Consider the following 27154-nt stretch of genomic DNA (forward strand, 5'->3'; position numbering starts at 1 on the left):
CGTAAGACTCAATAATAAAATGAATAAAGTAAATAAAGTTCTTTTCTTAAAAAAGATTAATAGAAAACAAAATTTCTTTTTCAAATTATTCTGAAATTTTTAGTTTTATTAACTTTTTTTTTAAATAAAAAAAGGAACTTTTTATCAACTTGAATTTTAGTGCGCGTGTCACGTGGTGTTTTCTATTTCTAATCTAATGCCAACTTCACACGCTATTTTTTCTATTCTAAAGAAAAAAAAATAAAGAAACAATTAGAAAGAAAATCTAAATTCTAAACTAATTAAAATACTAACGAATAGAACGAATAGAATGATTAACCAAAAATGATATTCCAAATAAAAAAAATAAGAAAATATCTATTTTTTGAATTTGTATTCTAACGAATTCCTAACCTAACGTGAGAAAAATCTCGATATCTCGATTAGATGAAGAAGCAGCTATGTTCAGTGTAAAACGAGTGGATTAATTGATAAGGTCGTGTATACCGTTACACAAAAATGAAATAAATTATTCTTCATTAAATAAATAAAAATAGAATTATTTGTGGCGAACATTTAGAAAATGCATCGTCTAGTTTTAGTGAAACAATGAAAGAAGAATGGAAAGTTTGAAAATAAGGGAAATATTCAATGAAAAGAAAATATTGTGGTTGGCCGCGCGTTGTATCGCATAGGAGGCATGGTATCCCCATTCAAGGTCCAGCATCCGGAGCGAAAACAGCGGGAAATTAATACCAAGAAAATAAGCAGAAATTCTCGTATGTTATACCATTATTAAACAATTTTTTATATAAAATCCTTTACGCAATCGCCTCTCTCTCTCTATCTCTCTCTCTCTCTATTAATAATAGTCATTCACACAAACTTCCTTTATAGACAGTTATCGCATGTACTTTCTAAATTATAATAATAAACATAAACTCATTATCAAACTTTACATATACATTCACATTAAAATATATTGACAATCGTGAAAATAATAAACTTTTATTTGACCTAAAGGTTTGTGGAGCTAAAAATTCTTTGTTATTTATGTATTTATTTCAAAATGATAATGATTTTTTTTTTAATTCGACGATATTTTCTTTTTATTTACAGTCACACAATCGCCGAAGATTCCTACTCCAAAGTTATTGGAAAAAAAGTGTTTTTACTTGGATATTAAGAATTATGCTGTTTCAGCCAAGTTAGAGGCTAGAATTAAAGAATTTGGCGGGGTGAGTAGAAGACTTTATTTGTTTTTATTATTAATTTTTTTGTTTTTATTTAGTCGAACTGCTTTTCAGCTTTTTAGTAGTTTTCAATTATTCGTAATTGTTAGTCTATATTTATTACATAAATAAATAGAAAATAATTATTAATTAGAAAACAATTGCTAATTTTTTTTCTAAATGTTAAAAAAAAGAGTAGATTTAAAAAGTGACAATTGTTTTGATTGGAAAGACGAGAAATTTTTTGTTTTGAAAACAAGATTACTTTACAAAGTGTCATTAATTATTTCTAATTTCTTCGAAGAAAAATAATAAATGTCATTATCGAAAAAGGGCGAATTAATTATTCCCGCGTTAATGATCGGAATAGTAAAATAATTGAAGTATACACTGAATTCAAATGTTTTTTGTATTTAGATTTTCGAAAATTTGTCAAGTCAAAACAAGCGATGGAAAAAAGAAACAAAGTTCAGGGGTTTGGGGTGAATGCCCATCTTGTTTATCTCGATGTATATCCCGCTAAATTTAATCGCAACTATATGGTCGAAAGAAGGCGAATGGACTATAGATTTGTGCCCAGACTCGCTGTTGCTACGCTGCGGGGGCTCCGCCCTAAATTCCAAAGTCACGCGTACTTCCATCGTATATGTGATGTGAAAACGTTCGATACAATTGCTTTGAAAATCACCCCGGAAAACTGGAGTGGCTGTCATGTCAATACGTTTTCCCTGAATGGCTCTCGACGAAATTTAAGATTATCAAGTAAATATCCAGTGCCACCTTGTGAATGGTGAGCGAAGCTCGAGTAAACTGGATCATAACAATTTTTTCTCTTTAGAAACAAAAAGTATTTTTCAAAATACTGAATTTACTTTTCGAGCCTTTTTTCCACTTTCTCTAAATTTGAAATTATGTTCGTTTATTTTGTAGGATATTTTCTTTCATTTATCTTTTATTCATATTTCATTTATTTTTTTATTAATCTAAGGAAAGCTCGAAAAAATAATGCTGAAATTCGTGGAAATTTTCGTTTTTTTTGGATAATTTCAAGCACGTGGGAATATTTCCAAAAATTACTGTTGACAAACAAAATCAACAGACACTTAAGCGCCACCTTGTTGAAATTTTGCCAACTTCATGGTGTTTGTTTTAACCGGCGTTTTTTTCGAAAAAGGAAAATATTTCTATTTTCTGAAAAATTGGTCAAAAAAAGAGGATTAATCCTAGGGAAAATAATTTTCCCGCCTACTGAATTTCAATATTTGTGTCTGTGTGTCTGTGTTTAATATCATATATAGAGAAAAGCGGCGGATTCCGAGCGCCGCCTCTAGGCTCGTGAAGCAAGCTGTTAACGGCGAATGGCCATTTTGTATGTGACAGTTTTGCGAGTTCCGTGCGTCTCACTCTAATCCTCGTGGATTTCTTAGACAAAAAAATATGTTCACCAGGTCACAAGTGTCTTTTACAAATAACACATATAACAAAAGGACAATGTGCATTTTAAATGTCATGAAAATAAAGTGAAACAGGGAATAAATAAAAAGCTGGTGTTGTGTAAAAGGTTTCAAGTTTCGGGAGAGCGCTTGACAGTAGCCTACCATTAAAGAGTCTCTTCCCCAGCCTCGAAGTGTAAGTTGATGTCGACAACGCCCGCTTTTTTCATTATTTTCATCATTATTTCAATTATACATTTAATTACAAATTGTTTCCCAACAATTATCAAAAGCACGTGCTTTTTTTTCTTCGACAAAGTTTACGAACAACATTTCGGAGCATCTTCAAAGCGGGGACATGTGTGTGCAAGTATAATTAGAACGCAGGGACAACAATGCGACGACCATTGTTGTGCGGCTCACAAGCAAACATCGCCGCCCCGACAACTTTCAAAAGGATAAATATTCTTTAGAAAAAAAAGGAAACTTGTTTTTTTTCCAAAAAATGGTTGTATTCAAATTTTGTTTCTTCAATTCAGTTATACGAATGCAACATTCTCAGTGTCAACGTTATTTAACCTAAATTTTTCAACTCCCTTTACCCGCCTGTCTCTTGATGTTGGCGTTTGGATCTCAGGTCTTGATGTAAGAGAGAAAGGGATAAATATTGTTTCTTTTTTATATTCGCAAAATTTTCTTTCGAATACTCACCTCTTTTTTTCCTCAATTTTTCCTTTGTTGATTTTTTCATCAATTGATTACTAAATCGCAGAGAAACATATACACAAGCACCTATTCTAAATGTATCAGTGAACTACTTTCGCCTCGGCAGTTGTTGCACTCATTTCAACTCAAAATATGCAACGTATTTCATTTTTCGATTTATATTGAGCAATTGACATCAAGAAATATCAGTTCTCGCTCAATTCTTTTACTTCGAAATACAGTCATTATTTCGCTCAAGTTGTATTTACATTTGTCTTTTTTTTTACAGTGAAACGATTTTAATATTTTTTCGTTTGTAAAACAATAAATAAAATGTGAAGATCTATGACAATTGATAGTGAGTAAAATCGATTGTTGTAAATGAAGTCGAAAAATTCTAATAAGAATTCGTTATTCTTTTCATTTTATACACGGGAAAAGTTTCATATTTCTGATGAAATGCATTCTTTGAAAAAGCTTTTAATAATTATTTTTCTGATTCTATTTTCGCTGATTCTGTTTTTAGCGAAAAAGATGATTTATTCAAAAACAATTGTTTGTTATGAAAAAGGTTAGAGGTATTTGAAAGTTGGTTTTTAGTGAATTTTAACGGATCCGTTAGTTTTATGTTCTAAATTACGAAAATTGAATTTTTGAAGAAATTTATTTGTATTGCACGAATTTTTATGGAGAGAGAGCATTAAAATTAAAATTAATTTTAGTTCATAAATATTTTAAACAAGAATGAAATTTTTAAAAGAAATGCAAAAGATTTAGGTTCCTAAAGTTTTGAACGTTCAAATGAACATTTTTTTTCTTTTAATTTGAATTTTTTTATACTTAAATAAAATTATTCTGTTCAAAAAAAAAATTATTTCTTTTAAGATAATGATTAATAATTATTTTTTTCCAAAAAATTTGTCTGATTGTCTTCGATTTTCTTTCTTATTATTAAAACCACTTGGACGTTATTAAAGATTTTCTATAATTTTTTTTCCAGTTATTTTGAAAAAATATTTAAAAAGAAAAAAGTTTCGTTGATTTAAACGTTCGAAACTTTAGGAAAATAAAGATTTTCGAATACATTTTTAATGCCAAAGTGAATTAAATTTTTAATTGTACAAAATCCTCACTATATTAAAACAATCTTGATTGTATAAATTTTCGCATTGTCTCAGCAAAACTTTATTTTATTATTTCACTTTTTATTCTCTTTACTTCGTCTGAAAATTTAGTCACATTTGCAATAATTCTCCAACTGCTGAAGATTAATATTTCACTTAATATTTAATTCACTTTCAGTTTAAAGAATTTTTTTAATTTTTAACGAATCTTTATTAGTTATTTTTTAATTCATATCCATACTTTTAATTATGAATACTCTGAATATTGAAGAATTGAGAATTAATTATCTACGAATGATTTGAAATTAATAGTTTTAATATTTAGATTTTGCAATTGGATTAAATTAAATTAAATTAGGAAGATCAATAAAATAATAATTGAAAATTAAAAATTCCAGGTTACTTTCTACTTTCGTGATTAATGAATAATTTTGAAATCGTTTTTAATGAAAGTTAAAGAGAATAATTTTTATTTGTTACAGACGATTGAAGTATTTTTAGTGAGAAACGTCGATATTGTGATTAGTGACCGTGTTGATAAGACAGGACAGACAAATTCAGATAAACGCAAATGGGGTTACGCCAGTGGAGGGAGCGGGGGGCCCCCCTCGCTGAGGAGTATAGAGGCCCCAACACCAACTCCAACACCCCCCACACCATATTTAAATGCTGATGGTCCCCTTTCAAATTCGACAAATCTACGGGTCCAAACTACCCAAAGAACAGTGAGTAGTCAATTTTTCCCCCTTTTTTTTGTAAAATGAAAACTGATTTTTCTTATTTTTTTTTATTCTTTTCTCATTTAATTTTCTAAATTAGAAATGTAAAAAATTGGGAATTATTTCTATCATTTAATTTAATTTGTTTATTTTGTGGTAATTAATTAATTTTTGAATTTTTTTTTCTCTGCAGAAATCGCGAGCGGATGCAATGTTGGAGCGTGCTCTGACACAGCCACTGCAGTGTTCCGTGGATCCACTTAAAAACGCTCAAACCTGGAATATTCCCATTTGGGCACCTGAGAAACTTCAAGCGTGGCTCGATAAAATCTACACGTCTTATAAAGATACACACATCCAGCAAAAAAATCAATCAGTTTCGTCGAAAAATTTGAATATCAAACAATTGAAAGCACCTTACATCAAGTTCGAGTCCTATCACAGGTAAATTGGCTTTTAAAAAATATTTTTATTTATTTAATCCTGGAAAACTATGGATTATATTCAGAAATTTTTAAAAATTCTCATCAAAATTTCCATTATGTTTATGGAAATAATTAAATTCTTTTCCAGAATTCAATTATTTTCATCCAAAATTTTAATACAATTCTTGGCAAAATTTCAATTATTTTCAAAAATTTCCCACAATTCAATGATTTTTAATAGCAATTATTTTAATCAAATTTTCCAAAAGAATTCAAGTATTTGAAATTTTTTTTTATAAAATTCCACGCAAACCTTCAACTATTTTCATAAAATAATAAAAATTTCACAGAAATTCAATTATTTACAAACTTCTTGTAAATTTCTTCGCAATCTTTCAATTATTTTCATAAATACCTAATTGAATTTTTTTCAATATCTACTATTTTAAGAAAATTTCTCAAAAGGATTCAATTATTTTAAACAAATTTTAAGGCAATTTTTTGCGACAGTTCATTTATTTTCATAAATAATAGAATTCTTCGCAAGAATGCAATTATTTTCATAAATATAAAAATTCTTCCTAGAAAATTTATTATTTCTAGTAAAATTTTTAATTTTTTCGAAGGAATTCAAATATTTTTAAAAGTTTAATCAAATTTTTTGCAAGAATTCAATTATTTTCATAAATAAAAAAAAAATTCTTCGCTGGAATTCAATTATTTTTAAAAATTTAAATAAAATTCTTCTTCTTCAAGAATTCAATTATTTTCACAAATAATAACATTTTTCACAGAAATTGAATGATTTAAAAATTTATATTAAAATTTTTTGCAAAAATTCAAATAATTTCATTAATAATAAAATTTATTCCAGTAATTAAATTATTGTTAATATAATTTAAATTTCTTGAAGGAATTTAATTATTTTTACAATTAACAAATTTTTCACAAAAATTGAATTCTTTAAAAAAGTTTATATTAAAATTCTTTGAAAGAATTCAAATACTTTCATAAATTGTAATAACATTCCACGTAAACCTTCAATTATTTTTATAAAATAATAAAAATTTCACAGAAATTCAATTATTTACAAACTTTTTATAAATTTCTTCGCAAGCTTTCAATTATTTTCATAAATAATAAAATTTTTACAGGGATTCAATTATTTTCGTAAATAATAAAATTCTTTTTAGGAATTGAATTATATTCACAAATAATAAAACTCATAGCAGAATTTCAATTTTTTTTAATACAATTTTAATTGAATTTCTCGAAAAATGTAATTATTATTCTTAAAAATTTTATTAAAATTCGTCGAAAGAATTCAATTATTTAAAAATTTGTTGATAAAATTCTTTATAGGAATTGAATTTTAAGAAACATGCAATTATTCACTAAATTATTTTTCTTGTATTTAAATAATTGAATTCTAGTAGAATTTTCTAATAAAAATTGATTTTAAAATTGATTTCAGTTAGAATTTTTGATTGTAATTGAATATTAAAAGTATTAGAGTGTGAATTTTTGGAAATAATTGAATTTTGAAAAGGTTTCAAATTTAATTAAAGAATTTGTAAAATTGAATTGTAAACAAATGAATTAAAAAATTCTCAAAGATCTTTTTCCAAAATTATTAAAAATAATGTATTTATAGAAGAATTTTAGTTAAAAACACGAAAATTTACAAATTATCGCAGAAATTCAATTATTTTCAAAAGTAATAATATTCTTCTCGAAAATTAAGTATTGTTTTAAAAATAACAAAAATTTAATTTATAGTTTTAAGTAAAATGTCCTCTTATTTGACTCCGTAATTTCATTTTTGGTCCGTAAAGTCCGTATTTTTAAATACTTTCATTGGTTTGACCCCTGTTGTCATGAAATTTTTTTTGTGCCAGGAAAACTCCAAAAAAAAAGTCAAGGAATTTTATTAATTTGGACTGTTATAAAATTTTTGTTTTTGTCAGAAAACCACCGAAAAGATGTAAAAAATATTGTCAAGAAAAGAATTATGTTTATAATTACAAGAGAAATAATAATTATTTTTTTTCTTCAAAGGGAAACGAAACCCGTGTTTCTGGAATTACAATCTTGGCCGACGATCAATTTTGACGGTGAACGTGGTTCATGTCCGTTTGTATTCAAGCGGCGTTCAAAGAAAGAGGCATCTGAAAGCAAAGAAACCAAGGAAAACTGGGAGGCTGCAAACGTAAATAAGGAAAAGGGCAAAGAAATGACACGTAGGCCTCGTGCCACAACTCGTGCTCGCAGGGCAGAACAACTTGTTTCTGGATACTGCGAAATCTGCCGCTCCGAGTATCGAGATCTAACAAAACATTTGCAAACCGAAAAGCATTTGAGTTTCGTACAAAATGAAGATAATTTCTTGTCCCTTGATAGACTTATCAGTACTGGCGCTAGCGTCGAGGCATTTTTGAAACTTAACTCGTCAAACGATGTCAGGTACTTATTTATTTATTTATTAACTTTTTATTTTCTTACTTTCCAAAGACTCACATTATTTTCCTTTAATTAATGTTTTCATCATTAAAAACAAAATTGCATTCTCATTATAATTCAAACTGTAAACAAAAAAAAAAACAATCATTTCACAATATTTACTTTCGAGTTAAATTCCAAGAGTGGGAGAAAATTCACCATACGAAAAGGTGATTCACAAGTTTTTAACGTTCTAATGAAAGAAACAGTTTTTATTAAAAGTATTTTCATAAATTACTGATTGCGATAAAAATTAAAAACTGAAATTATATGTTTTGAAATTTTATAATTAATTTTCTCTCTTATTTTTTCAATAGAGACAGAAGATTATAGTAATAAAAACTTAAATTGCAGGCTTTGCACTCATCTACTAAAACCTATTATTTACTAAAATTTTTTACGACTTGCTACTATTTGGATACTTTTTTAGATTTGTGACACTTACAAGCTACTTTTTTCTTTCCATTGAGAATTTTTATTACTTTAAATCCGCTAATAGTTTAAATAAAAAAATTATTTTTAGGAAATTTAAGAAAATTCTTAGAAACGATTCAAAAATTTTAAGAATATTTTTCAGAAAAATTCAATTATTTTCATAAATAATGAAATTCTTCGCTGAAATTAAATTTTTTTCAATACCTAATATCTTAAGAAAATTTCTCAAAAGGATTCAATTATTTTAAACAAATTTTTAAGTTCATTTATTTTCATAAATAATCGAATTCTTCGCCAGAATGCAATTATTTTCATAAATATAAAAATTCTTCCTAGAAAATTTATTATTTCTAGCAACAATTTTAATTTTTTCGAAGGAATTTAAATATTTTTAAATGTTTAATAAAATTTTTTGCAAGAATTCAATTTTTTTCACAAATAATAAAATTTTTCACAGAATTTGAATGATTTAAAAATTTATATTAAAATTCTTTGCAAAAATTCAAATACTTTCATTAATAATAAAATTTATCTCAGTAATTAAATTATTGTTAATATAATTTCAATGTTTGGAAAGAATTTAATTATTTTCACAAATAATAAAATTTTTCACAGAAATTGAATTCTTTAAAAAAGTTTATATTAAAATTCTTTGAAAGAATTCAAATACTTTCATAAATTGTAATCAAATTTTTCCCTGTAATTAAATTATTTTTAATACAATTTCAATTTTTTGAAAGAATTAAATTATTTATATAAATAAAAAATTGTCTCCAAAGAATTCAATTATTTTTAAAAAAATTATTAAACTTCTTCGAAAGAAATCAATTATTTTCAAAATTTTTGATAAAATTCTTCGAAAGAAATCAATTATTTTGAATAATTTCGATAAAATTCTTTATAACAATTCGATTTTAAGAAATAATTAATTATTCTGTCAATTATTTATTTTTGCGTTCAAATAATTGAATTCTCGTAGAACTTTCTAATTAGAATTGGTTTAAAAATTAATTTTAGTCAATATTTGAGATAATAATAAAATATTAAAATCATTATGGTCTGAATTTTTAGAAATAAATTAATTTCAATAGATTCTTGAATTAAAATCTTTGAAAATTTTAATCACTGTAAATCTGTAATAATATTTAAATATTAATTTTAAGAAATTATTAATTCAATATTTCCCTGAACAGTTAATAAAGTTTTGAATAATTTTATTTAAAAGTTTAAAAAAATAATAATAATTGAATTTTGAATGAATTGAGATTGTAATTTTTAAGAATAATTAAATTTCAAAAAGCTTTTACATTAAAATTATTAAAAATTTGAATTCCTGTGGGAAAATAAATATGAAAAAGTATTTAAATATTTATTTAACAAAAATTATTCAAGTTTTGAATATTTTAATTTAGAAAATATTAAAAAATTAGTCTTTTAAAACATTGCAATTAAAATTTGTTAAAAATAGATAAATTCTTCTTTTGACTTTTCAAAATTAATTTTTAAATATAATCGTATTTTTGAAGAAATATAACTAAAAACTTGAAAAATAATTGAATTTTAGAAAGATGTAGAATTGAAGTTATTAGCAGGATAAGAAGAAAAAGTGAATATTTTTTTTGTTAATCAGGAAAAAGTCTGGAAAATACAGAATCAAGTTTTTGTGATTTTTGTGAATCGACTAAAACGAGTTTTTTTTTAATGTCGAATTTAATTTTTCAATAGCCTTTTTAACAACTTTTTTTAAATCTACTTTTTGCAATTTTTTAAAGAATTAATTATCGAGTGCGAAGCCTGAATTTGCAAATGAAATAAATAAATTTCCATTTAAACGTTTAGAACTTTAGGAACTTTAAACAATTTAAACAATTACAATAATTTCATTATAACACTTATTTTCTAATTCATCTCATTTAAAATTACTCATTTTTACAATCATAACACTTTATTTCATAACACTAACAATTTTCCCCCAAAAAACTTGTTTTTTCAAATTTTAATTTCTCTTTTCAGAAAGGACTGTAAACTGTTTCCGAACGGTGATTCGAGTCTTCATGACAACACAGTGTTGTCAGAGCAAGGGAACAAATCACCAACGGAAAATCTTGACAATTTTAGTGTTGACGAGATTAAAATGGTTCAGTGTAATGGTGCGCGAAGGAATCTTAATTTAAAATTAGGTTCTTCCCATAATTTACGAACACGTGCCAAACATGAGAGTGGACATTTATTAAGATCAAAGGGCCGATCGTGGAACGATGATGATAAGGGCAATGATAAGAACTATAATGATAAATTCGAGGGTTTTACGATCAAAAAAAGAGCAAAGGGAACAATTTGGATTGAGGAAGACGATCCAAATGATGAGAAATCCGAGAATGAAAGTATAAAAGATGATGATAACAACGAAGAGTGTAATGAAAAAGTTCTTATTAATCACGAGGAGGACTTTAAGGTAACACTTCGTAAAAGTAATGGTCACAGTGAAACGAATAATTATAATGGAAGGGAGGTAAAGACAAGAAGTGATAATAATCATCATCTCTCCGATATCAATGGTAAACGGAAAAAAGATTCAAGTCCAAGGTTATTAAATGGTCACGAGGCAAATGAAAATGAATCGCAGAACGTGAAGAAGGAGGTGAGTAAAAAGGAATCTTCAGTTAAAAATTCATCGATTAAAGAAATGAATGGGGAAATTGGTAAGGAGGAGAATATTGACGTTCCTTGTAATATTGATGACGAGGAGGAGAAGGAATGTCGTGGTTTTAAGGCCCAAGATGAGAAGGACGATAAAGCGAGGGGTATAAAATTTAGTCGTCGTGGCGGAAGGAGTTACAAGGGTCGTCAGAGATTGTCGGTTGAGGAGCGATTAATTGAGGATAATCGTGCCTATTACAAGGTCGAGGTACTTGGTAGTAAATTAAGATCGAGCGTTATTCCACCACCGTTGCCGCCTGTTGTTGTTGTTGCCGCCGCCGCTGTCGAGAAAGAGGTTTGCGAGGAGGAGAAAAAAGATGAGGGACCGTCGAGTGAAAAACCCGTTGTTGTGCGTTTTAAACGTGTTCGAAAATCGGAACTTTCCTTACTCAGCGATGAGGCGGAATCATTTATGTTCGGTGAGACTAGGCGTGACGATTCAAGTGAAGCTAGTGAAAATGAACAATCTAGTGTTTTACCAAAAGACAGTGAAAGTGAACGTGAAAATACATTGAATTCGATAAATCTCAGTTCGTCGGACAATGAGCAAGTGAAACAGGAAGGTGGCGATGATTCTCAAGATTCGAATGCAAAAAATTGCAAGAAAAGGAGGCGTACACAAGCTGAGGCATTAATAATGGATAATGTCGATTATTATAAATTCGAAACACCAGGTAGTCGATTAAGATATCAAGCACCAATTACAGGAATTGAACTTACGAAAAATGAAAATTTAGACGAAACAAATTGTAAGGAGGATGATCGAACGGTCGATAGATTATTACCATCGAAACCATCGCCTGAAATTGAGAGAATGCAATTTTCCTTCGAGGCAATACCAAAATCGGAACCATGGTATCAAACTTATCAACGACAGGATGAGGGCGAGGAATTTTGGCATTATTTCAGTGAATCAAATGAGCCGAAACCATTTTTATTACCTTATGAGATTGAGAATTTTCATGAGACACTTTTGAAGAGGTTACACAAAATGGATGGGAGGAGAAAAAGTCGAGGTCGTGGTACGTATGTTGGAAGATCGCCAAGAAAAAGTCCAAGGTGCCATGCTTCCACATTGGCGATTATGTCGACAATTATCAGAAAACGTGAACAGCAACAGCAACACACTCCAAATTTAACGATTATCGATGAGGAGAGTGTTGGAAAATTAGAAACGAGTTTTAAAGTTGAGGTTAAAGTAAAGTCTGATGTTGATGAAGATCTCAAGGAAATTGCGAAGAATATTGACGAGATGTTGTCTTCGAATGACATGCAGGTGAGCATAAAAAGAAGATTATTCTTTCACTTTTTTTTACAAAGACTATTTTATTAGACGTTTCTTAAGAAAAAGAAATCAGTTTCTTTCATTTAACTTTCGAACTTTGGTGAAGTTCACGTTTGTCATCAACATTTTAAAAGAGAAACTTTCTAATCTAATTATAATAAATTTTTTATGTTTCTTCATCCACCAGTTCTAAAAGAAATTTTTAAACAAACTGGTGATTTTCTTTTTGTAAAATATTTTTTAATCGTTGATTATAAACTTTGTGAACTTCAACGATGAACATTTTATATTTGATAGAAATAAAATTGATAAAAATGAAACTGACATTACTAATGTTTCTGTTAACGCAAAAGGAGAATTTTTTTTAAGACTAAGAAGCAAATAATTTTTGATAAAAAGAACTTAAATATTTCTTCCAATTTACTGTTTTTGTTAACACAAAAGAATAATTTTTTTTTAAGACTAAGAAGAAAATAATTTTTTATAAAAAGACCTTAAAATATTATTTCTAATTACTAACGATTTTGTTAACGCAAAAGACATTTTTTTTTAAGTCTAATACGTAAATAATTTTTTATAAAAAGAACTTCATTATTATTCTCATTGCATCCAAAACAGATTTTCAATTCAATTGAGGCGGGAAAGACAAAAGTTTTAACTTCTTTATTTAATTTCGTCTTCGTAAACTTTGGTAACTTCAGTTTCATTAGTCGAATTTAAATAAATCGTGAAAATTAAATACAAGAATAATTCGTTCTTTAAAAATAATTTTAAACCCAAATTTTAGAATTCAGTTGAAATTAATTAACTCATTTAATTAAATATTACTTTTATAATAATTCGTATCAGAATTTTTTAATAATTCAGTGTTCTAAGTTAATCAAAATAAATAAATAATTAAATTGCGGAATTATTTTAATTAAATTTCTCTCTAAAGAAATTCAAATTTGATTATTTGCTTATTTTAAACAAAAATAATTGTTTAAAGTTTCCAAAAAGGGAAAATAAAGTACACTTTATACTAATTTACTTAAAGATTGAATAAAAAAATTGTTTTACAAACAATTTTAAATTTGCAATTAAAAACAAAAATAATATATATTTTAAAAGTTTTTCTAATTTTTTCCTTTTTAATTAAAATGTATTATTTTTTTATTGTCAGTAATTTTTTAGTTTTGTTTAAAATTCAATTGGACAATTATAAGAAAAAATTTGTATGCTTTGTAGAAAAATAATTTATTTAACGTTTTACATTTTTTTCAAGTTTAATAAACGGTTGTAATTTTTTATTTACTTTTCACAAAGATAGAAACATTTGAAAATTGGTTGAGAAAATTAGAGAAACTCCAGGGAATTATCTCAAAAGTATTTGATTAATATCACATTTTTAGAACTACTGAAAAAATAATTATGACTTTTTAGTGTCGAAAACATTTTTGAAAAATGTTTTCTTTCATTTTCTCGTTGATTTTTGTTCACTTTAAAAAAATGTAATTCATAATGAATTTGATAACAATAACTTAATTCTTTTTATTCTTCCGTAAATTATTAAATTTATTTTACATAATCAAATTGTAGAATAAATTTCAGAAATTTATTTGTAATTGTAATTAACTTAAAGTAAAAAAGATTTTAGTTAAAAAAAAGTTGCAATTTTCAGAAATAATTCAATTCCAGAAGGTTTTAAAGTAAAATTTTCGAAAATTTCAATTTCTGTGAAGAAATTAATAATAAATATTTATTTTAAAAATTCTGTAACTTTTGAATAATTTGAATTTAAAATTGTAAAAAAATTAAATAAGTGATAAATTTTTAATCAATTGTTTAAAAATACTTGAATTGTTAAAAACATGTTATTAAAAAATTATTCAAACTATGTAATTGAATTTTTGTGAATAATCGAAGGAAGTTCGTCACAGTAAATAATTTTATTTAAACAAAATTCTAAGTAAAATAAATTTTTTGCTTGTAAAAATTATCTTTTTTTTAATAATTGTACTCGAAATTTTTTATTTTATTTATTTTGTAATCAATCCAAATTTTTTCTAAATCGGGATCAAGAAAATTTTTGCTTCTGGAAAGTAGGGAAAAGTCAAGGAAAATAAAAATAAACAGACATAAAATTTGTCTGGCAACCCTGATAAATATTGTTCATATTCAACAAACAAAACTCTAGAATAGTTTTTGAAAATTGAAATAAACTAGTATTGCTTGTGAAAATTAAATAAAAATGAACAATTTTTTAATAAACTTTGAGAAAAAGACACATTTTTTTCTTCTATAACCGAATTTTTAAAAATTTTTGTGAAATTGATTTGAATTATTTATCTATTTTATTTATTTTTTGAAGGTCTTTTTTGAGAATGAATTAATAAACAATTTAAATTTTCTACAGGACGAAATCAATCCGTTCGAGGAGGATTTTCTCTCAAACACCGAGGAGACAGCTGTGGAGGAAACGCAATTACCAAAAGGTGCGCCGGTGAATTTATTGGAATTACTGGAAAATTGTCACGATCTCGTCCCTTGCCTCGAAAATTCATCGTGTGCAAGTTCCGATTGTGGCGATGGTAATGGCGAATCACCACTAAAACGTCGTAAACGTAGGAAAAATCGTACAGGCTGGCCGGGAAATAAATTACGACGGAAATTGCATAACAAACAATTGTCAGCATTCGAAGCTGAGAAGAAATTAGAAACTGCCGAACTTCCATCTCTAAAAGAAGATGTTTGCGAAAGACTTGAATCACCAATCGAAAATGAATGCACTGATAATAATTCCAAAACATGTTCACATGAAAATAACGAGGAAAAACGAACGAGATCACAAAACACTCCCGACAGAAGAAGTCAACATTCTGATGAATCAAAAGATCCTGAAGCATGTAAACGGGTTCAAAATTCAGATGATTCAAAAGTAGGAAAGTCTTCCAAAGTGAAAGAATTCTCGGAGACGGAAGTGTCTACGAAAAATAATGAGGATTCGGAGAATTTAGCAAAGGAAAAAGAAATATCGTGCGATGAGGAATTGAATAGTAAAGAAACGGAAGATGAGGATGAGACTTCGCGTTTGGGTAAGAGGGAGAGGAGTTTACTTTCGGAAAAGGAGGAAAGAAGTTCACAATCAAAGAAGAAGGATTCTAGCTCTGACACTGTGAAACAACCAACTGAATCATCTTCTTCTCAACTCTCGGAAAATTCTTTGGCTAACGATGAGAATTTGAAAATGGGAAATAGAAAACGTCAACACCTCTCGGCGACATCATCGGAGAGGGAAACACTCGCCAAGAGATTAATGAGAAATAACGTTGTCTCATCACCGAGAAAGCGTAATATGAAAAAATCGATAATTCTCAATCGTAAATGTCGTCGTTCAACGGGTGGCTCATCAGAGACGCGAAGTGGTGTTATTAATTTTAAGAAACAGTGTAAAGCAAGACGAAGGCCAATGCAATCGAGTAGTAGTCGTTCATCGGGCGGCATAAGAATTTCCACAACGTCGTCGTCAATAATTGACGATGAAAATTGTAAACAAAAAAGTACATTTGTAAATATTTCATCGAGAACGCGATTAAGGAGAGTGAGAGATGGCCTCTCATCAGAAAATGGTGATCTCGATTGTCCACTCTCAGAACGGGTCAACTCGCCGGTCGCGACGCCAACCGATTTACAAAATAGACGTTCGAGCATCGAGTTTCAACCTGTTGTTAGAGTGATGAAGATCGAGGATCAAGTCGATCGTGATCATAGTATTCTATCAGTGGCCGTCGCAAGTAATCGTCGTTTAAGAAGTTCCGGCTCATCGAAATCGAGTAGTCAACCGCCGAAGAAACGTTTTAAAAGTGGCCGGGGACATTTTAGTCGATGGTTGAAAAGTAGTTGAGGATTTCATAAAAAACAAAGTGTACCTCGGTACGATCACGGAAACAAATAAATAATCAATTCTCCTCGTACCCCCCTCGCTGAAAAAGGAAATCTCCCCCTTAACAGACTGACTCTTATAAAATATTTGTTCCGGATCGTCCGCACGTGTACATTCTGTACAAATGGTATTTGTGTATCTTTAGTATTTAATACCGCTGACACCATAGTTTAGTGTATACTATTATAATTATACAGTGAGAGCATTTTCAAAACGAAATATTTTTCTTTTCACTTTAACAAAATCGGTGATATTTGAGATATTACTATTAATTATAATATTGGCAGTTGAAAATTTTCATTAGAAAAAACTAGTTTTTCATTGTAAGAAAATATGAATTAATTTTCGTATATTGACAACAGTTTCTACCAGTCAAGATTTTTTTTAATAATACTTGTTCTTTTTTTTATTTCAAAAAAAATTATGAAAAAGATTCTATTCAAATTCCAATTTTTAAAATATTTATCTTTTTCTTATTTTCGATTTTGTCGATAATTCAGTTTTAATATTAAAACGAAAAGTAAATAAATTTTAACAAACATCAACGGATAGAATTTTGTAAATAGTCATTCAGTGAAGAAAATAAAATGAAATTTATTAAAATCTGATTGAGTATACGAGAATTAAAATTTACGGGAAATAATAATTTTTGATTGAGACGATTAATTAAAATTAATTCATATTTATTTTTCAATAAAATTTTAAATTATGTTTAGTATTAAAGATTTTTAATATTTTTTCAAATTAATATCAGTAGATAGATAGATAGATAGATTTATTTCTTTAATACTACATATGATTTATATTTTACAAAATTAATATCAATAGTTGAATAATTAATAATAGTAATTAATATTAGTGATTAATATTAGTAACTAATATTAGTAAAATAATATTAAAAATTAACATTAATTACTAATAATCGTAATTATTATTGAAAGTTGATAATAATCATTAATATTGAATATTAATATTTGTAATTAATATTAGAAATTAATATTTAAATTTAATATTAGTAATTGATGTTGAAACTTAATATTAGTAATTAATATTGAAAATTAATGTTAATATTTAATATGGAAAATTAATGTTAAAATTACTATTAGTAATTAATATTGAAATTCAATATTAGTTAATAAATATTGAATTTTATTGTTAGTATCAAATATTAAGAATTAGGTAATATTAATATTTCATATTGAAAACAAATGTTAATTTTTAATATTGAAAATTAATATTAATATTTATATTAATATTTAATGTTGCAAGTTAATATTAATAATTAATATATTTGCTTTTTGTTAAAACAGTTTTTTTTATTATTTTGTAATGAAAAAGCCTGGATATTTATTTAGACTTTTTTATTACAAAATAATTAAAAATTTGTGTTTATATTTAATGTGGAAAATTAATGTTAATAATGAATATTGAAGATTAATATTGATAATTAATAATGGTAATTAATATTGAAATTTAATGTTAATAATTAATATTGAAAATTAATGTTAGTAATTAATATTGAAGATTAATATTAATAATTAATAATGGTAATTAATATTGAAATTTAATGTTAATAATTAATATTGAAAATTAATGTTAGTAATTAATACTGAAAATAAATTTTAATATTCAGTATGGAAAATTAATATTAATGTTCAGTATGGAAAGTTTATGTTAATATTCAATACGGAAAATTAATGTTAATGTTCCGTATGGAAAATTAATGTTAATATTAAGTAAATATTGCAAATAAATATTTCCAATGATTAAAAACATGATATTATAATAAACGAAGTAAATATTTTTATATTAATAATTTAAATTATCAGCATTAATGAATAAAATTAACTGCTAATATTATTTTTTCAAAATGAAGAAAACGTAAGAAAAATGAGAAAAAAGTGTTTAAAAACTATTAATATTATCGACAATTAAAATTTTGTTTATATAATTAACTATCAGTGATGGTATTAATAATTGAAATTAATTGTCAAAGGCATAAACTTTAAAAGTTTTATTAATCCAGTTATTCGTACAGGAGCAAAACATAATTAATTAAAATTATTCCAGTCCCAAATGTAAAGAAAATTATTTATTTTGTAAGCATACACTTAATTTATTTGTGAAAGTGATTCTTTTTTTCTTTAAATTAATGTGAAAATTGTTTAATGGAAAAAACACGCATGCAATTGATTTGCGAAAATATAGTTTTTCGAATTTCTTTTCTAACAATAGTGAATTAATTAAAATAATCACATTAGTTAAATTCATTAAAATAATTACATTAATTAAATTCATTAAAACAATTACATTAATTAAATAAATTACAATAATTACATTAATTACATTAATTGAAATAATTACAATAATTACATTAATTGGAATAATTACATTAATTATAATAGTTACATTAATTTATAATTAATTAAAAAGCTGGTAAATATTACAATAACTGGTTTATATTGCTTTGAAATGTTTACAATTATGTAATGTTACTTATTAATAGTTAATTGGTGCAATTATAGGAAAAATTAATTATATATTAATTGTTAATATTACCGGGTGATAAATTGACATTAATTGGTTTATATTATCATTGATATGGTTAATTAGAAAAAAAAATTAATTTTGAGATAATATTTTTAGATAAACAATAATTCCAAAACTATTGATTTTGCTCTCTTTTTGTATAATTGCAATTGATTATAATTATAGATCCCCGAGGGCGGTGTAGATAAAAATCGCCAAACTGTACATTCTTTAGATGCGGTCTTCGCGTTCTTTCAACTCTCTTTTGTTTATTCTTGTTTTTTTTCTCTTTGTCGTCTTATCCTGTCATAATGACGATATCTGGGTATTCACGTGACCAATTGTTTATAATTAATCTACTTCTTTTTGTAATTATTTATAGAAATTCTATCTATATTAACTTTCTTTTTTTTTTTTTTTTGTTTTTGAAAAATTGGAAGAATATATTATAAATAAGCCTTTTCATAAATAATAATTAGTGACGTGAGAACCTGTGTAAAAAAAAAATAATTTAAGTTTTTTTGTTTAATGTGTAGTACATGGATTTTAAAGTAGATGGTCTTTGGCGTTCGAGATTATTTTTAGGTTTTTTTTTGTTTTATTTCTAAACAAGTTTTTTTTTTTTGTTGGAAAGATTTTTTTTTTAGATACGCAAGACTGCATTCAGCTTTACGATAAATATATTATTTTTTTCGTTTTAGTACACATAATGTATTTGTATGTAATATTCTATTTTAAATCCATGTAAGGAATCACCTGACTATCTTATTTGAAACAAAAGAAGCTGTAAGTCTCATGAGTTTGAAAGAGATATTATTATTAAAAAGAATACGAATTTTCCATAAATATTATTGTTTTTAATGTTTAGTGTCCTTTTTCTGGTTTGGCGCATTTTTTCATTAATTAGAAAATATTGAACTTATTTTAATTTAAATCGTTTATTATTTAAATTATTTTAGTTTTACTAAATTTTATTTCCAGATAAAATTCTTAACAATTGAAAAATTGTTCATAAAATTTTTAAATCAACTTTGAAATTGGTTTAATTATGTATTTAAAAATTGTAAACTTGAAATTCGAGTTTCATAATTTTTATTTTATTATTATTATTTATATACATATTAAAAATTTAATTTTCACTCTAAGTCAATCCTTCGCGTTCTTTGAAATTCTTCTTCAATTCTGCCCATTTCTTTTGTTTTCTCTTTCGTGACAATATCACATCCTTCATTAAAACATTTGTTTGATTTTCAATAGATTCTTCTTTGTTGAAAAATTTATCCAATCTTTGTATCATAATTTCACGAGCTAATTTTTGATTTTGAAGTAAACTTCTTGTTTCTTGATTTTTAACGACAATACCAGTTGGTTTGTGTTTTAATACAACACAACTCGCCGTTCTGTTTATACATTGTCCTCCTGGACCACTTCCCAGAACAAATTGTTCTTCGAGATCTTTTTCATCAAGCACTGGTACTTTCGAATAGTCCAATAATTTTTTAAAAGACTTGAAACGAAATTGCATCGAATTCACATTTTTTTCTTGTACTAAAAATTCCCTCGATAATATTAAATTACGTGGTATAATCTGTCCTAGATTCAGTAATTTTAGAAGCATTTTTCTTACACTACTTTTTTGTTTCTCAAAAAAGCTTGTCCTTTCTGAAAGAATCGCAAAAGAAAATATTTTTAGAATAGATAAATAATTGGAATTTATAATACTGAGAGGTAAATTAAGAAATCGAATTAATATTCTGAATTTAAAGATTAATTTCCTCAATTTTAACGATTTTAATGTTAACAAAATGTTCAAGAGAGTAAAACTAAAATCACTTGTTATTTGAGGTTAGAATTATTTTTACTAAAACTTTTTAGGAAAGGAATTTTAATTATTTACCTGAATTTGAAAGTCGACTAACTTGCTATTACCCAGACTTTGATTTTGCCGAAAAATCTGTTTAATTCGAGATGTAAAATAATCTTTATCGGTATATTTCAAGTTTTGTCTGTATCGGAGTAAATTTTTATACAGTCTTAAAACTTCACTACTCATTTTTTCTTTCGTTTAGTAAAATTAATACAGCAAATAAAAATTCTCTTTAATCATGTATAGTTGTAACAGTTTGAGAAAAATAACAAAGTTTTTTAATAATGGAACATTTTTCACAACAAAAGACAAAAATTTGCACTATTTACAAAATTCCCTTGGTGCCGAATTTCTAACCTAATCTGACAAATTCGACCAATGGGATTCATTCTTCATCTTTGTCCAACAAACACTATAGCAAAATTCCAGTAGGTTCCATATTTTGCACTTATTTTCTTCTTTTGCTGTGAAAAAAGACTCAAATAAAGATAAATTTACTGCTTAATATTATTAATTACTTGCAAAAATTGTTTAGTAAGTGTTTTAATTTATATTTCTCTAGTTTATTCCTTAAAAACAGTTTTATCTTCGCAAAAGAGTATAAATGAGAAAATTTTGAGGTTAAATATGTTCGTATCATGTTCGTATTTAAAAGATTATTTATTTTCAAGGAATAAAAAAGTGTTAAATAAATTAATAAACAATTGTTAAATTTAATTCATAAAATTCTTTATTTAATTCTTTCAAATTTTTAATATTTTTGTATTAAAAATTCGTAAATTGCCGCCTTTCTAGAAAAATCGAAACGGCGGCCATTTTGTATTTATCGATTTTTGTTGTTTGTTTGCAGCTGACTTCAGACAACAGGAGGGCTGGCAGTCGCGTTTCTCCCCTTTTGTCGTGCAGCAAGAACAGCCGATTGTCCGTGTTCACCTCTTGTTTCCTCCCTGTTCGAACAAAATTTGTTCGTTTTCCAGTGTCGAATTTATCAGTGAGTGCGTGTTAATTCAATTATAAACAGGAGCCACTTTTATTTGGTGAGTCAAATATCCACATATTTACATGATTTCAATGAGCATTTTTAAAAAAAAAAGTCTATAGAGAGACAAGTCAATATTCATGCGCTGTGTGTATAATTTCCCACTTTCCTGAAAACGACATTTCACAAGGGTTTTCGAGAGGTTTCTCCTTCGTGCCAGGTCAAAATGAAAACCCAAAATTGAGCGTCATTGTGCGTTTTCAATAAAATTTGAATTGTCGTTTTTCTGATTTGTATATATATCTTTATAGACTTTCTATCATTGCACATGAAAAAAAGAGTTATATACACGTCATTTTGCAATGATAAAATCCATATCGCTGGCATTGTTCTCGTATATATAAACGGGTTTAGATTATTTCAATTATCTTTATGTATACCTGTCTGTTTTTACCTGCTTATTTATTGAAATTGTCGAAAGACGACTTTTTCGATGGTCATACAGCTGACGAATAAACAAAAATATTTAATTTGTATAGTACTGGGGAATATTTTGAAAAATTTAACGAAATCCTAAACAAGTGTCAAACGTAACCTTAATTTTTTTCTACAAACAAAACTTTAATTTTAAATAACGAATTCGTTTAAATAATTGTACGAGTAAGCGAAAAATTAATATTTTAAAGAATTAAAGAATTTCAGGTATGTGCAATTTTTCTTCTCCGCTTTTTATATAATTCTTGATTGTTCTAGTATATAATTGTCTGACAAGAGGAATTTTTTGATGAAATACGCGAAAAAGACAATAAATGAGAAAAATTCCCTTGCACAATTGTTATTATTATTATCATTATTGCGAAAAAGAAAATCCCGAGGTTGATAGCATTAACTGTAAAATATAATGTCGTTTGTCGTTGTAGATATATAAATTTTTGCACCATTAATAGTGAATCATTGATGACAATTGATTTTCATAGTTCCCCGTTTTTCGCGTTCTTATATAGTTGACTAACAGTTTTAGTAGCTAAAGACACTTGGCGATGATTTATACAGAAATTATTTTCACCTTTAATTAAGACTCTCTGCCAAAGTTGAGAAATACAACATTCATGATTTTGAAATTATAACAGTTAATAATATTTTAACAGTGACTTTAATATATTGGTTAACATTTTGGAAAAGTCTGATGAAAAATATTTGTTTACAATTATTTGTTATCTGTTTCTACTATATTTAAATGTTTTTTTTTTGTTCCTTCGTTTGTTTTCGAAAATTTCTTCTTTGACAAAACCGGGTTTTTTTTCTTCAAAGCAGTAAAAAATGTCAATGAATTAAATTAAATTTTGAAAAATTGAATTCTTAATTTTAAAATAAATGAATTAAAATAAAATTAAAAAAAAGTAAACAAGCTATAAATTTTTTTCAATGACATTTATTGATATTTTCAATTTAATATTTTTGCGCGAGTTATTGACAGTTTGTTAATTAACCGATTGGTCTTGAATTTATTATTGAGTCTTGAATTTAATATTGCGCGTACAGTCATTGATTGTATAAAAGACCAGAATGACTAAATTGCCTGAATAGTTTAGAACCAGCTGCAGTGCATTTGCTTTAACTAAAACAATGTCAATCAAGTGAAAGTTTGTTGCACTGTGTGTATATAGGAAACGAGTATTGATAAATATTCTATTTATTATGCCGCACTTAAAATATAATACTCAAAATTAAATTCTTTTTTTTCTAACTCGTTGATTATTGAAATTTTTTCTTTTTTTTCAAAATAAAAAAGAAAGAAAAAAAATTTGAATAACGAAACAAGGAAAATACGCATTTGCAAAATTAAATTATCAATATTTGCGCGTTTTTAATTCCTTCTGGCCTGTTAGCTCACAGATTTCCTGTTTAAGAAAGTTTCATAATTTTATAAAGGTGTGTGTTATTTATAATATGGGATAAAATTTTAAACTGTAAAATTTTACATAAATTTTCTTTTAAAAACCGAAGGAAAATAATTACAAAAGATAATTATTTACACAACGTTTACGATATTAACCCTTTGAGGACCAAATTTTTTCTTAAAAAATCGCGATTTTTCATTTTTAAGCAAACTTTTCAGGGAAAGTTATTGAAGTTTTTTACTTAAAGACCAGTGTTTGTGATACGAAATTTTCCAGACTATGTGAAAATTATTGTTTCAATATTCAGTTTTGAAAATTAAGAAATTTATGCCCGAGTTAATAAAAAAATGTTCATGTTGCCTAAAAGCAACACTGATCCTCAAAGAGTTAATTATTTTGGAAGAAAAAATATTTTTATATTTTTATATTTCATCATAAAATTATTACTTATAAATTATTTAATGAATAATTTTACTTAAATATTTCAAAATTAATTGAATTTTAAAAGAGTTGCGTTTACAAATTTTCATAAATAGATGAACCATAAAAGGTTTTAATTGTTTTCAAAAGTAATAAAATTTTTCGCAAAAATTCAATTATGTTCAAAAATTTAGAAATATTCTCCTCAAAATTTAAATTATCTTTATAAATAATAGAATTTTTCTCCAAAATCCAATCATTTTCAAAAAATTTCTTCAATTCAATGATTTTCAAAATCTAATATTTTAATACAATTTTCCAAAAAAATTCAATTATTTAAAAAAAAATTTCATGAATATTAAAAATTTCAAAGGAATTTAATTATTTACGAATTTTTTTTATAAATTTCTTCGCAATAATTCAAATATTTTCATAAATATTAAATTTGTTTACAGGAAGTCAATTATTTATTAATGAATTATTTATTATAAATAATAAAATTCTTTTTAGGAATTCAATATTATTTCCATAAACAATTAAACTCATCGCAGAATTACAATTATTTTTAATACAATTATTGTAATCAAATTCCTCGAAAAATGTAATTATTCATTATAAATTTTATTAAAATTTGTTTAATTTGTTTTAATTCAATTTTAAGAAACATTCAATTTTTCAATAAATTATTTATTTTTGTATTTAAGTAATTAAATTGAATTCTAGTACGAAGTTGAAGTCCACAACGTTGATCAACGAAAAAAATTTGTTTCCTCTATTCGAATATTATTTTTAATTTAATATTTAATTGTATAACAATTATTATCAGAACATAAACATCAATCTATTTTTTCTAAATATTTTTGTGTCAATATTGTTGCGATATATTTTATTAATTTACTAAGTAAACAATTTTTTTCGTTGATAAACGTTGTGGACTTCAACGGGGTTTCTAGTAAAATTTTTTATTAAAAATTGATTTAAAAAATGAATGTTAGTTAAAATTTTAAGGTTTTAAAAAAGTTTATTTGAGTTTTTTTTTAAATTATTGTAAATTTTCATTTTTTTATAATATATTTAATTACAGAATGTCCGAATAATTGATTTTTTATTTATAAAAATAATTAAATTTTTTCAACTAATTGTATTACATTTTTTTTAAATAATTGAATTCTTTTGAAAAATTTTATTATAGTAGTAGATTTTGAAAATATTTGAATTTCAGCGAAGAACTTCATTATTTGTGAAATATAATTGAATTTTTGAAAAAAATTTTCCAAAACTTTTTAAAAGTAATTACATTTTTCAAGGAATTTATTTAAAATTTTATTAAAAATAATTGAAATCCTGTAAAAAAATTTATTATTTATGAAAATAATGGAATTCTTACAACGAATATTATTACATTTTTTAAAATAATTGAAATCCTTTTGAAGAATATTATTATTTATGAAAATAATTGAATTTTTTTGAAAAATTTTATGGAAATTTAAATTATTGTAAAACATGAAAAAATCAATCATTCAGAGTCGAAGACTCGGCGTGATCGATGCCTTCATGCTTTATAATAATATTTTTATAAGTTGATGAATTTCAAAAAGGTTTGAATTGTTTTGAAGAATTTTAATTCCTACGGAAAAATAATAATGATTAAATATTTATTTAAAAATAAAGTTATTGATGTTTTCGAATAATTTTACAATTAAAAGCAATTTGTAAATAAATGTAATAGAAAATTTCTTTGAGTTTCTAATAATTTTTAGAGTTAATCAGAATATTCTTTAGGGCCAGGGAAAAAGTGTCAAAAGTTTGTCTGGAAAGTAGGGAAAAGTCAGCGATAAACAAAATTGAATTTTGTGGCAAACCTGTATTAAAAATTTGCTTTGAAAAATTTTTATAGTATAATTTTCTGAGAGGAATTTTTTTTCCTTCTAAGAAATGTTGATAATAATAAACTTGTGAACTTAACTAAAGTTGCAATAAATATTATCAAAGCAGTGAAAAAAATTCGTTTCTTCCAATTATTTCCGATTTTCTCTTTTATTAATTTTTTAGGTGTATAATTATTTTAGGGAATAAAAAAATTAGTAACAATATATTCCTGACTAGAGGATTTGCCGTTTGTACACTAACAAATTGTATCCATTTTGCGCTTGCCAGTGTCCTTCAACTGATCAGATGGTCGTGTAATGGGATTCTATTCTTTAATTTTCTTTCTCTTGTTGTATGTAGAGTTTGCACACACCATGTGCTAAGCTATAAATAGTTACTTGATCTTGAGCCCCACACACGGACATACACACATTTTACACACTTATTGCTTTATCTTTCTTGAATTAAAAAAATAAAATGCAAGAATAAATGAAAAAAAAGGATATGAGATGAGAAAAGAAAAAAAAGTGCGTAAAGAACATCCTGAAAGTTAATATATGTTTGATTTTTCACCGCAAGGTCATTTCTAAAAGCACAATTTGTCGTCTTGATGTGATAAGATTATCATATAAACACGTATAAATATATAATGTGAAATGGCTTAATCGCGACTAAAGTAAAAAGCCATTAATCTAGACATTAATCAGATCGTTTCCTCTTTCAACGGAAGTGTTACATTGGTGTAATACATTTTTAATTGATGATTCGATGTTGTATAGATAGTGCACATTTCTCGCACTTTTTTCTTGTTATTTGTTTCAATTTACGAATTTTATTGTTCTTTAGGGAGCGTTCAAAAATTACGTAACATTATAAAGGGGAGGGGGGGGGGTCTAGCTATTTGTTATGTATACAGCAGAAAAATGGCACTAATGTATGTGACAGTGTATTACATGGGGGGAGGGGGGGTCAAATATTTCAAAAATTAGCGTTATGTAATTTGTGAACGCTCCCTTAAGATGATGAAAAAAATCGATCACTCCGAGTCAGGATTATTATTATTTTATTGTTCTTTATTTTTTTTTTATTATTTCTATTACTTATTACTTTTATTTTTATTATTTATTGTTT

At 25.8% G+C, this 27154-nt stretch overlaps 3 protein-coding genes across 4 annotated transcripts in view; 2 read left to right on the top strand and 1 right to left on the bottom strand.

The window, feature by feature from the left end:
• The first annotated feature begins 447 nt into the window (after positions 1–447).
• Positions 448–16941, top strand: LOC122497884 (protein chiffon-like). Of its 2 annotated transcripts, XM_043605263.1 has the most exons (7): positions 448–758; positions 1099–1217; positions 4956–5198; positions 5386–5636; positions 7676–8080; positions 10565–12527; positions 14932–16941. In XM_043605263.1, the coding sequence occupies exons 1-7, from the start codon at positions 680–682 to the stop codon at positions 16417–16419; spliced, it is 4548 nt and encodes a 1515-aa protein (XP_043461198.1). In that variant the 5' UTR covers positions 448–679; the 3' UTR covers positions 16420–16941. The 2 variants fall into 2 exon arrangements, with proteins under 2 accessions (XP_043461198.1, XP_043461206.1); XM_043605271.1 differs by lacking the exons at positions 448–758; positions 1099–1217 and adding an exon at positions 2569–2840.
• A 3121-nt stretch (positions 16942–20062) lies between these two features.
• On the bottom strand, positions 20063–21028 carry LOC122497865 (mitochondrial translation release factor in rescue). The gene is made up of 2 exons (XM_043605228.1): positions 20885–21028; positions 20063–20649 (listed from the first exon to the last, which is right to left on the bottom strand). Exon 2 carries the CDS (start codon positions 20603–20605, stop codon positions 20129–20131), a length of 477 nt encoding a protein of 158 aa, XP_043461163.1. The 5' UTR covers positions 20606–20649; positions 20885–21028; the 3' UTR covers positions 20063–20128.
• A 686-nt stretch (positions 21029–21714) lies between these two features.
• LOC122497850 (dnaJ homolog subfamily B member 3) overlaps positions 21715–27154 on the top strand; it is a 47883-nt gene continuing 42443 nt past the window's right edge. The window contains exon 1 of the mRNA XM_043605204.1: positions 21715–21891. The gene's annotated coding sequence lies outside the window, so the exon portion shown is untranslated. The remainder of the gene's footprint in view (positions 21892–27154) is intronic.

This window comes from Leptopilina heterotoma, unplaced genomic scaffold (genome assembly GCF_015476425.1).
Source record: "Leptopilina heterotoma isolate Lh14 unplaced genomic scaffold, ASM1547642v1 Lhet_10, whole genome shotgun sequence".
Taxonomy (NCBI): Eukaryota; Metazoa; Arthropoda; class Insecta; order Hymenoptera; family Figitidae; genus Leptopilina; species Leptopilina heterotoma.

Coding starts and splice junctions, on each gene's coding strand:
- LOC122497865 (XM_043605228.1), bottom strand. CDS start 20,605: ATGCTTCTAAAATTACTGAATCTAGGACAGATTATACCACGTAATTTA.
- LOC122497884 (XM_043605263.1), top strand. CDS start 680: ATGGTATCCCCATTCAAGGTCCAGCATCCGGAGCGAAAACAGCGGGAA. Junction 5,637..7,675: donor AAGTTCGAGTCCTATCACAG/GTAAATTGGCTT, acceptor TTTTCTTCAAAG/GGAAACGAAACCCGTGTTTC. Junction 12,528..14,931: donor TGTCTTCGAATGACATGCAG/GTGAGCATAAAA, acceptor AATTTTCTACAG/GACGAAATCAATCCGTTCGA.